The 12,139-nt window shown below is 56.0% G+C and overlaps 1 protein-coding gene across 3 annotated transcripts in view; it reads right to left on the reverse strand.

Moving 5' to 3' along the window:
* BIN3 (bridging integrator 3) overlaps positions 1–11,997 on the reverse strand; it is a 48,681-nt gene extending 36,684 nt beyond the window's left edge. For 2 of the 3 annotated variants that reach the window (XM_006156461.3, XM_027774941.1), the window contains exon 1: positions 11,922–11,991. In XM_006156461.3, the coding sequence (XP_006156523.1) occupies positions 11,922–11,929 (8 nt within the window). In that variant the 5' untranslated portion in view covers positions 11,930–11,991. Of the gene's footprint in view, positions 1–11,921 lie in introns of all 3 variants that reach the window. The other variant, XM_027774942.1, reaches the window with a different exon arrangement.
* Between the last annotated feature and the right edge of the window lie 142 nt (positions 11,998–12,139).

A 12,139-nucleotide genomic window follows, 5' to 3' on the forward strand; every position in this document is an offset into this window, starting at 1 on the left:
CTCCGCTGGCCGCAGACTTCCTCAGCACAGCAGCCGCTGGGAGCGTAGGGAAGGCAAGTGACCGCACTTGTGACCGCACAAGTGACCCACACTCCGAGCGGGTGTCTCAGGCTGGGGCAGGCCTCCAGGGCGGGGAGGCCCCGGGACTGCAGGCCTCCAGCTCCTCCTCCTGCTTCCCTCGGCCTTCTTGCTTCTCCCCTTGGAATTGGGCACACAGAGGTCCAGGGAGAAGACGCTGCCTGCCCCTGCACAGAGACCACACTCTGGAGAAAGCCGGCGGGCCTTGCGCAGCTCTGAGCAGGAGCCCTGACTGGGTCCCGCCGCCCCACACGTGAGCACGGAGGGCAGGACATGGACATTCCGGTCTCAGCAGCAAAACGGAGAAACGCCTCTCGCGGCCCTGCCCATCCCTGATACGCCCCACCTCCGAAGGCTGTGTGTGTACAGAGGGAACGGGGTGGGGTGGGGTGGGGGAGATCCTGCTTTCTCTCACAACAAAGAGAAGTCAACAGAACATTCTCCAAAGCTACAAATACACTTTTCCACAGCGAAGTCTCCATTAGCAGCATGATGCCAGTTGGCTAATTCTGGCTGTCTCAGTAAAATCTTTCCAAAAAAGCCCCTGCTCTTGTGCAACGTTTACAGAAACAGCTCTCCTGCCCTCAGCTCGTCGCTTTCTCCACCTTTCGTTTCCTCCCCCTCCCCTGCAGGGGCAGACAGGAGCCAGGCCCAGATGGCAGGTGTGTGGGGATCCCCTGGTCCCCCCGGCAGATCTCTGACCCTGTCTCCCTCGGAGGGCCCTCGGCATCCACCGCAGAGAGGAGAGATGCTAGCCCTAGGCGTGCGCCCTGCTCTTCCCTTGGCCTCCAGTTTGCTCCTGCTGACCTTACTTAATGGAGCTGAGGCCTGCCTGGTGGCGGAGAGTCCCACCATGACTCAGCCTACCCCAGCTTCTCTTGCTAATAAGTCTAGCTGGGCAACAGTCACAGTTTGGGGTGCTGGGGAGGCGAGGATGGAGGGGGGGCTGAGGCAGGAGTGGGTGGCAGTCGATAGTGGCTGGAATCCTGGCTCCCCGGGGAGTGGCCTGGCCTGAGTCACTGTCTCGGCGCGAGAGCAGGAAGGTGGGCGAAGGGCAGCAGCTCCTGCAGGATGGAAGGCCAGCCCCCCACCCTTGTCACTCTGTCCTTGGGTTGCCACCTGCTCTGGTCTGAGGCCCCACAGGCTACCACCACCTGGACGATCTGAGAGAGAAAACACAGGCCCGGGGCTGGCCAGGCTCACGGTGCGCCAGCTGGCTCCGGCCGAACAGCTGCGTGGTCGCTGCCACCCCTCGTCCGGAGGCCAGCTGGCCCCAACACCACAGGGCCACGGGAAGTTCAGCCTGGGCAAGGCCGTGGGAGCCCCTGCAGAGGGATCACCCACTGCCAGCTCCAACCGCAGCCTCTGGCCCCACCTCAGGCCTTCCCTAAACGAGCCGGGTGCGGGTGCGAAACCAGAGCACCTTGAGCATGGCCCTGCCCCGCCGTCGCCCCAAGGAGCCGTGAGTGTTCAAAAGTGAAGGGCCTGACTGTGACTTGGCTGATTTGTTATGTGGGCCAGAACAATCCACCAGCTTAGAAGAGCTCCTAACACAGCTGGCAGCCTGGGTTCGCTGTGGGCTCCCACATGGCGACACGGCAGGGGCACTTCGACGACGATGAGCAGACAGGCCTGAAGGGGCGACCAGCACCAAGTTACACACGGGTAACTGCACCTGAAGAGTGGTTAGCAAACCTGGCTGGTTTTCTCTGTAACTGTTCTGTATCATAACCTGCCGTGGCCAGGCCCACGTTACACGGCGGCTCTCGACCGAGTACTGCCTTCCTCCTAATCTGCAAGTGCATTTGTGGCAGTCTGGAGGCTGACGGAGACCTACGGGGTCAAGAAAGGAGAAGACGACAGGCAATTTGAGGGGCAGTTTGAATTCTTTGTGTGTGTGTGTGTGGGGGGGGAGCTCTTTAAGAAACTAATATACTTTTAATTAATTAATTAATTATTTGGCCAGAGGGCACGTGTAACTTGCCAGAGAGACAAGGAGCAGTGGGGAGGAAGAGGAGGATGGAGAAAGCACCCTCCAATTGGCATGGCCACGCCATAATCCTTCTCCTGTAGGGGTTTTGGCCACGTGTACACATGCGCCTGCAGTGTTTTTCAAGCCAGGGGCTGGGATTAGAACCATGGCTGGCCATGTGGGATTTGGCTCCCTTAACCAGGATTTGGCTCCCTTAACCAGCCAGGGTGCTGGCCCTGAAATTTGTAACATTTGACAGACAAGTTTTCATCTATTCCCAATAGAATCTGCAAGACAAGGAGTAGGAAGGTCCCCCAATTTCATAAGGGGGCGAGGACCATATAGGATCAGGGTTAGGGTTAAAAGGCGTATGCTGCTTATCCACAGACCCGAGAGAAATCTCCCACGGCCTCATTCCCACTGCGGTGGGCCAGCATGCACAGAGGTAGGCAGGCTCTGGGCGTGCCAGGGCAGCTGTCCGCCTGCCGGTGCGGTGCGGTCTCTGTCCCGGCCTCACTCTCACTAGCTCTTCGGCGACCTTTCTCCTCTTCCCTACTGACAAAGTTAGGTTTCTGGAATGTGGGAGGAGGGCTGAGAGCAGAAAACCGCTTCGAGTCCCCCTAAATCACCCTCCTGCCCCCAGTGGATAGCGAGGTCTGCCCTGGCAAAGATAAACAAGGAGCCATGTTACAGAGAACACATCCGGACACTCCCGCACCCACAAGCCCTGCCAAGCCGCTTGCTCTGGAGCTTATTCTTCGCTGGAGCTCTGGGCACCCCCATGCTGCGTCCTTCTCTCCTTTCTGTACCCCAGAGGAACTATGCCCCTGAACTCTGCATTCACTATTCCCATACGTGTACTCCAGCCACTCGAGTGCACGGCAAATGCAGCACTGCTCCCCAGGTCTAACTGCACACCCGGATAGTGCACTGTTTGGGGATTTGTCCACACAGCTCTATTTCACTCCTTCTAACTAATATATAATATTTCTTTGTGCAAAAATATTGCCATTTATCTCCCCATTTTCCAGACACTGGGCTTCTATAAATGACGATGCAGCTAAGTCCCTGCGCACAGGAGCGGGAGTTTCTCTGGGGTAGGGGCAGCTATGGCTCCCAACTGGGACACACTGCGAAATTCCCAGTGCCCCACCTGCAGCCCCACAGCGCACGCAGTGTGAGACTTGAACGCTTTTGTCAGCCTGAAGACTGCAAAGTGGCACCTCTGTCGGTTTAATCTGCTTTTCTTTGATTACTATTAAGACCCCACATCTTTTTTTGAATGTTCTGGTTCTTTTTAAGAAATTGTTTTCTTTAATTGCATGAGGATGTGTGCTTGCCAGAGAGAGAGGGTGGTACATGGCCACATGGCAATCCTGTTTCCTCCGTTCTGTCAGGATTCGGGGCATGCGCACACATGCATCTGGCATGTTTTCCACGCCACCAGGCCTAGATTTGACTGTGGTCAGCCACATGGAACCTGGCTCCCGAGGCAGAGCAATGCACAGTGCTTACTACTGGGCTGATGGGACCAGCAGATGGCGTATTGATTATGTCACTGCACTCTCACATAGTCGACCACGGTTTGAGTCTGGGACCCTGGTGGGTTAAACCTCACGCTGGGCGCATGTGCATGTGTGCCCAAAATTCTGAGAGGAGAATGAAATAGAAGGGATTGTGGGGTGGTCACCCCCCTGGGGGGTGATTTCTCACTTTCTGTCTCTGTCTCTCTAGCAAGTGCACACACCTTATAGCAAAATCTCCCTTAAAAAAAAGAAAAGCTTAATTGACACACATAATAGCCATAGGTATTTATGGGGCACGGTGTGAGTTTTCAGTGTATGAATAGCAGCAAAGACCAAATCACAGCCATAAACACCCATTCTCGCATTCTTTCCTTTGTGTTTCGGACACTCAGCATCCTCTTACGATGGAAACATTCATTCCAATGTCAGTGATTCTCCTGTGCTAAGGACTTAGGACTCGGCCCTCGTTCCTGATTTTGCATCTGTAACCGAGCTCTCCCTATCTGCTCTTCTCCTCTCCCCTTCCCAGCTTCTCATATTGGCTGTTACCCACCACCCCATCCTCCACTTCAGTGGGATCAAACCTCTGTGCTCCCACAAATAAGTGAGAGCATGTGGTTTCTGTCTTCATTGCTTGGTTTATTTTACTTGGCATAATTTCACCCAGGCTCATCCAAGTTGCTGCCAATGACAAGATCTCATCCTTTTTACGGCTGAGTAATATTCCACTACGTAGAGTTACTGTGCTTCCTTTCACCACTCGTCTGCTGATGGACTTAGCTGATTCTGCATCTCGGACTGGGAACAGTGCTGCAGTGAACGTGGAAGTGCAGACCTCTCTGACACACTGATGTCCTTCTCTTCAGACACACGCCCCACAGTGGGATTACTGGATTAGAGTTCTATGTGCAGTTTTTGGAGGACCCGCCATACCGTTTTCCACAGTGGCTGTCCTGACTTAGATGCCTGCCAACGCAAAGGCCAAACAGACTGTATCTGAAACTTGAGGGACAGCTTTCAAACCTCTGGAATAAGTTCTTACACAGAACTTGGCAGTGTTCTTTATAGATCCCGGTTCTGTATTTCTTATTACAACCTAGCAAAAATAACCAAATGAACAAATAACCTCCTAGCTTCCGCTGGCTGGGGTCAAAGGTGTTAGCTTATAGTCTGTGTATCTGTAATGATGTTCCTAGATAGGTGTTTTTCTTTCTTTTTTCATTTAAAAAGTTTTCACCACAGGGTGTGAGCGCTAGCCAGAGAGAGAAAGGGTGGGGGACGGTGGCGAGAAGTAGCCCTCATGGGCTATGGTCACACTGCAACCCTCCTCCATTGTTCCCCTTGTCAGGACTTCGGGCACATATGTACATGTGTGCCACCAGGTCTGGGACAAGAACTGCACAAGCAGTCACGAGGGATTCAACTGCCGTAACCCCCAAGCCCACTAGCTGGGTACGTGCTTTTCGGACTGCGTGGGAGGATGCAGAGCGCCTACCACTTGCGTGTCATTCCAACTGCCGTACATTATTCCATGGCATACTAAAGGTCTCCAAACACTCCTGGGAAATGTACACTGTGAAAAACGATGCTTGGATTTCTAAGTTTTCCGGCACCAAAACAAAACCTGTACTAACGTGTTCTAACATGTCTGAGCAGGACCAGTCTGAGGCATGAAGCAGGGTAAGGTGCTGGAGGGGAAAGGGCCCTACCAGAGCAGCGTGGATTCTGCTAAAATGGAAGCAAGAGCGTACGCTGAATTTATGGTAAAGCTGTGATGCTTCATGAAAAGTTTACGGGGACAACGCTCCCAGAAATCGGCAGTTCACAAGTGGTAGCTCTTCCTAAGAACAGACAAGCCGATGCTGAAAATGACGCCTGCGGTGGCAGACCGTCCCCATCAATCTGCGAGGGAAAATTCATCTTTTCATGCCTGAACTGAGGAGGATCGACAACGAACAGTAGGAACAGCCAGCACCACAGACCTCTCGGCTGGTTCGGCTTATAGTATTCTGCCTGAAAAACTAAAGAGGAGACGTGCTCTGCTCGATGGCTGCCAAGCTGCTGTGCCCAGACCAGCGCAGGCAGGGGCAGGGCCCTCAATGGGAATCTCAAATAAGCGCAATTAAATCCTGAAGCATCTCTTCAAAGGGCTGCAAAAGGAATGACACATGGCGGACCCGAAGATTCGTAATGGTTACGTTGCTGGACTCCCATGTGGTCGACCACAATGTGAGCCCAGGACTCGGCAGCTTAAAATTCACGCCGGGTGCATGTGCGTGCGTGCCCCAGATCCCGAGGATAACGGAGGAATGACACGACTGCCAGTGCGATCCTGAATACGAGGCGCAACCACAGTGACAGCTACCAAGGGGTGGAAGTGATCTATCAAAGCGGAAGTAGGCCGGTCAAGAGCAAAGGTCATGGCAATGGTTTGGGGGTGCTCGAGACATTTTGCTAGCTGACTTTCTGCAGGGCCCAAGAGTAACACCTGCTTATTATGAGAGGGTCTGAGGGTAGCTGAAGCGTTAGGAGAAACAAGCCCAGGAAAGTGTCACTGGAGAGCCCCTCTCCATCACAGGCGCCCCTGGGTTCCTTCCTCCCCAAACAGGGGCAACTTCCTGAGTTCAGTGGGAAAGCATCGGGCATCCACCTTGCGGTCCTGATGTGGCCTAATGTTTTCATTTCCTAATGTTTAAAGGACACACGTTTTTCTTCAGTTAGTAACGTAGAAAGGTACATGGACACGGTTACACTCCCAGGCCCCTTTTCTAGGGATGACTAAATGGCTGTTATCATCGCCTACGAGAGTCCTGGACTCGACGGAGCTTATGGCGCAAACAGCGTGTGTGTGCGTGTGCGTGCGTGTGCGCGCGTTTAGTTAGTGTTCACTACATTTTCCATGAACTTTTTGAAGTCTTATATGTCAAAATTAGTCATGAAATCATTTGAGGTGGGTCATTCTTTCAAAAATAAAAATTAGGAAAAATAAAATACTGGAGTAGATTACACGCGTACTGTGTAAAACTTTTATTTCAAGTGTATGTGTTATGTACAGTTGCGATGTCAGAGGTATTTCTAACTGCAGGTCAAAAAATTTTGGAAGCTACGGTCCAAGTTTGTCTTCCTGACTCCATTCTCTTGCCAAAATAATTTGACTAAATCATTGCTTTTGTCCTGTCACGCCCCTGCTCAAAAGCCTTTGATTTTCTTTTCTTTTTTTTTTTTTTTTTTTTTGGGGGGGGGGATATGTGTGCTCCCGGAAAGGAGAGAGACAGAGAGAGAGCAAAGTAAGAAATCACCCTCCACGGGAGGGCCACACCATAATCCCTTGTCTCTGATTCTCTTTTTAGGAGTTTGGGCATGCTTGAACATGTGCCTGGTGTGATCTCAAATAGCCAGGTCTAGGAGGACTCGAACCATGGTCAGCCACGTAGGAATCCGGTGCCTTAACCACCACCATGCCATGCGCTGGCCTCTGGAAGCCTGTCTTGATGGTGCCAGGCTAACATTTGGTGATGAGTTGTCCTTCCTCGATTCTCTAGCACTTTCCACACACGGGCTGAAGACAGGGATCAACTCTTAGCCATTTAGAGGTCCCCGACATGGGACACACAACTCCGTACATTAGAAACGTTTAAGAGGCACCGAATCAACGAGTACTTGCTGGCACCGTCTAGGTGCGCCACCTACACCGAGTCCTCTCCGACGGGCCAACCCCCAAATGAGTTTGGAAAACAGCCCTGATCGCTTAACTTTGACCCCACAGACTTCCTGCGCAGATGTCCCCAATGAGAAGACGGCGTGAGAGCATGTCTTTGACTCACTCAGTCCTTCAACCGCTCCAGGGTCTGCACGGAGGTCCCTTCCCGTCTCAGCACAAACCTCCATAGTACGTGAGTGGCTTTCAGTCTGCGGCCTCAGCGATGTCACCTAACAGACTCCCCTCGGGGCCCTGCCCTCCAGGCATCAGCACGCTCTCTGGAGAGAAGGCCTGGGGAGAGCCTGGCCCTGTCCAAGTCACCAGAAGTTGCAGAGGTTATGAGTGGCAAGGCTGCCCAGGCAGGGCGCCCACAGCAGGAAGACGCGGAGACGGTCACAGCGCACAGAGAGGTGTGACAACCCCATACTTCGTGTGTGAGAACACATAAGTCCCCGTGATCCAACAGCCAGTGCCAAGCCATCTAGCCACCTGAGGCGCCTTCCTCTGGGACCTAGGCAGCGTGGGAACGGCCTTCCACTTCTCCGGTGTTCCTGCTGCAGAGGACGGGCTGAGGCGGTGCCATTTCGGTTCCCGTCCTGCCAGGTGGAGAATTCCAGAGCGCTCTCTGGGGGGCAGCGAGGCTGGCACTGCACACTCAGTGCCCATGTCAGGGTGAGCCAGAATACAGAAGGGGAGTCCTCTGAGCAGCCAGAGGCACCTGTGACGGGGACAGTGAGGGTCCGGGGGATGGAGCCTTCCCGAGGAATGGTCTGAAGCGGGTTAGATGGCTCTCCTGGCTCAGTCTGCTCCTTCAACGCTCTGCTCGCCTGTGTTCAGTCCCCTGCCTACCGAGCCCTCCTCTGTGTGGGACAATGGGTGCGTGCCCCAGGGCGAAGGTGCTGGAGCTCTTGCTCTGGGGGATGTGGGAGAGGTGTGCTCCCTCGTGACACCTGGCGATGGCAGGACCGTGGCAGCAGTGCTACGCGAGGACAGAGTGAGCCGCCAAAGCGGTCTGGAGGGGAGCAGAGGCAGTGGGGAGGCCGGGAGGGGAACGACCACGCTTCCAGAGGCTTTCCATTTCTGGAAGCACGATGGGGGTCCTGCACACCTTTGTCTTACATTTTTTCCAGAGCTACAGCAAGTCCACAATGGGGGAAAAGTCCTCATTCATACATTTAAAAAATCAGTTACTTAATTTTATTTATTATTATTTTAAAAACCTGACCAGAGAAGAGACAGAGAGAGAGAGAAAGGGAAAGTGAGAAAGCAAGCTGCCAGGCCTGGGACTTGAACAGAGGTCGGCCATGTGGGAGTCCAACACCTTAACCACCACGCCACCTGCCGGCCCCTCATTTGTACATTTAATGAATACTTACTGACACCAGAACAGTGCTAGGGACACAGTGGTAGCTGCGGCACAGTTCCTGACAGCAACTCCCAGACAAGCAAGCTGACAACTCCGGGCAGGAGCTAACCGAGGCCAGCAGGGGCACCCGGCTGGCAGTGTGCGGCCAGACAGGGAAGACCCTTGGAGGAAGAGAAGCGTGGGCTGGCTCCTTTTTTTGGGCGGGGGGGAGTTAAAGTTGCCTTCCTTCCTCCCTTCCCAGTGGATGGCGGCGTGGACATGGGTGTGAGTGAGGGGAAGCACTGCAGGCCGAGGAAACAGGATTTACAGAGGAGCAGGGGCAGCTTAGAGAACTGCACGCACAGCAGTGAAGAGGGACAGACTGTTCCAGAAGGCCTCCTAAGCCACAGGCCAGAGCTGGGCCCTTCTCCTGAAGATGACGGTGAGGGTGCACAGAGTGCGACCGGGGGAAGGTGAGCCTGAGGACAGGTAAGGCGCCTGGAAGGGTCAGAAGACGATCGTATCCACAGAACCTCAGTCTCCATCCTCTCCACGGCAGACCTGGGGGCAAGGAGTCTGGGGGACTGTCTGTTCGTGCTACGGAAGGAGAAAACCAGACAGAGAGGGCTTAAACATGTGACCGGGCCCCACACGAGTGGCTGGGCGTCTGACTCCTGCTCCAAGTCCTGTCAAACGACTGGGCAGCGAGTGCAGGGCCCCCCTCCAGCCCTCCTGCGCCCACTCGGGCCCAAGGTCACGGCGCAGGCTCCGGAGACAGCCGCACTGCATCCCGGTCACGGCGCTGCACTCTGTCAACCCTCTCTCCACACCGGAACTAAGACACGCGCACACACGCACGCGCATAGGCAAACACGCACGGAGGAAAAGCGGGGAACGACGGAGGGGGGCGGGCATTTGGCTCGGGGATAAGAAGTGACTCAGCGACCGGAGATGAGCGTATCAGATGCCTTCTCTCTAGCCAGCGGACCACTGGTCGGAGCCACCTTGCTGAAGGTGGATGGGTGGATGGGCACATGGCACAGGAAGGCAGCAGGTACCCCTAGACAAACGGGGTGGGTGGGCTGCCCACACGGAGGAGGCGGAGGACAAGGCCCCTCACTCTCCACGCAAAGATCACAGTGTGCAAAGGCCATCAACAGTGGACATTTCTCACTGTGACATTTTGAAAGCCCAGAACAATGGTCACCCTCTGGGACCATGGGCCGTGTGCCCCGAGGCCTCATTTAATGATGGCTGGCATGGCCCATGGACTTGGTGAACTTGACCTGGGGCATGAGCCTCCCATGATGGCTCTACGTCACTCTGGTCTCTTCCCCTACCGAGAATTCCAGTCTCAGCTGAATGGATGGATTCATTCTGGGAACAGGAAAGTCACTCTGGGAGTGAATCAGAAGGCCCTAGCCCTGGTCCCCTGCCAGCCAGTGAGCTGGGAACTGAGTGCAATTGTGTGCCCAGGCGCCGGTGCAGCCCCGCTCTCGGGGAGACAGGGTCAGAGACCACGCAAGAGATGACGCGGAAGCCCCGCGAAGAGGACGAGAAGGCATCTAGGCTCTGAGGGACAAAGCCACCCTTTTGGTCGTGCCTGAGCCCAAGGAGGTGCTAAGAAATGCGCCAACTGGAGAACGTGTCTGTGACAGATCTCAGCTCCCGCTGGACAGCGGTTTCAATGGTCCCCAACCTGACAGACTAAGAACGGAGTCGTTTCTCAGAAAAGAAACTTTCTCTGAGATAAGTGGAAGCACTTGCCGCCGGTCACCCGGAGGCCCCTTTACTGTTAGAGGTCTCTGCTCTACTCCACTCCCACCCCGTGACGCGAAGGTGGACGCGGTTTTCAGGAGCATAAATGCCAACCTGAGCACTAGAGTGCACCTGAGCTTTCTGCTTTGCAAAATCAGGCAAGAGAACTCGGGATTCAAGACACGGCAGGCCAGGGGCACTGGTCATCCTTGATGGGGGCCCCAGACTGACACACGAGGAGTAAATTCCTCCAGGAAAGGGGACTGGAAAGTCCCACTCTGCCTGTCACTCACTAGGTTGGAACAAGGCTCCGGTCCCCAACTGGCCTGGGGAGCAGAGGGTGGAGGGGAAGGAGCGGCTCCTGCTGGGGCTCATTAGGGCATTGCTCCGGGCTCGCCCCACGTGCTGGTGCCAACCTTGTGACACCGTCCATCAATCTTAGTCTAAGTAGCAGGTAGGGAGAGAACGAAATGGCTTAAATTTTACATTGGAGAGTTGTTCGCACTGACGGCAGGGCTTGCAGCCGGCGCTTCGTCCCCCCTGCCGGCCAAAGGGTGGCCTGAAAAGCCTTCCTGAAGGACAGACCGCCTTCGATCACTCCTGGCTGGGGACTGCGCACTCTGCAAAAACAAGCGGGCTGGCTCTGCGAAAATTCACCCTGACATCGCTGGCTCCAATGTATTCACACAAGTGCGCGTTACAGTTGGAACCCCTGAGGTCTGACTGTGGTCACACAGGTCCCTGGGCCCAGGGGGAGGCGGGTCATCAGGTGCGCAGCCTGTAAGGAAGCCCCAGGGAGGGGAGCAGCCCTAGCTCCCCTGTGAACGTGAACAACCCAGAGCCAGGACAGGGGGTGCCCTTTGGACAAACGGAGCCTTAGAAAACAAATCAAGATCAAACTTGAGAAGTGTCTGCTATGGGCCCAGGATCACGTTCAGCAGCCCCTGGAGTTGCCCCTTCTAAGAGGACCTGGCCTTCTGTGCCAGCTGTGACAGCTTCCGCAATGTCTGAGCTACTTTAGAGGGAGTCACACGGGGAGTGGCCCTGGGCACGGTCACAGCTGGCCAGTCCCACCCTGGGAGGGAGGGCGCCCGGACGCTGGCCCCTTCCCAGAGAAGGAGGTCGCCTCTGCTTTCTAGGGACTACGTGCAGCCCGGGTCGTTACGTGACGGCGGGTGGGTTCCGAGCTGCGCCCAGACTGCCAGGGGAGCCCCAGAGGGACAAAGACCACACGGGCTCCACGCGATGGGCAGTGAGAGGGACCGGGGAGTCCCTCTCGAGGAGCTGGGAGGACGCGGGCCGGCTGCTTGGAACACGGGGAGTCGGGAACGGCCCCCAGGCCGCGGGGATCCTCCGGCCCAGCCACGGCAAGTCCTGCCGAGATGGCGACTGGGGGCGGGCGCCGTGAGCCCCCGAGGCAGGGGCGATTGGGTCTGCTCCGGGCGGAGGGGACATGGAGGGGAGGGCGGGCGCTCGGGACTGTCGCCGGCCAGGCGCGCTGGGGGCCGGGACGCCACGACCCTGCCTCCGGGCCTCACTCACCAGCTCATGGTCCCGCGCCTGCCGGGTCCTCTGCCGCCGCTCGGTCCTCCGGGAGCACTTCCGGCCTCCGCCAGTCTCCAGGAAGTGACGTCCACGCCCCCTGCCCGGAAGAGGCGGGCGGGAGGGCGGCGCCGCGCGTCTTGACCCCTTCGCTGCCGTGAGGCCGGTCTCGGTTGCAGGCGACCCCGCGGCTCGGGGCGTCCGCCCGCGGGGGGGGG

Source organism: Tupaia chinensis, unplaced genomic scaffold (assembly GCF_000334495.1).
Source record: "Tupaia chinensis unplaced genomic scaffold, TupChi_1.0 Scaffold000494_1, whole genome shotgun sequence".
NCBI lineage: Eukaryota > Metazoa > Chordata > Mammalia > Scandentia > Tupaiidae > Tupaia > Tupaia belangeri.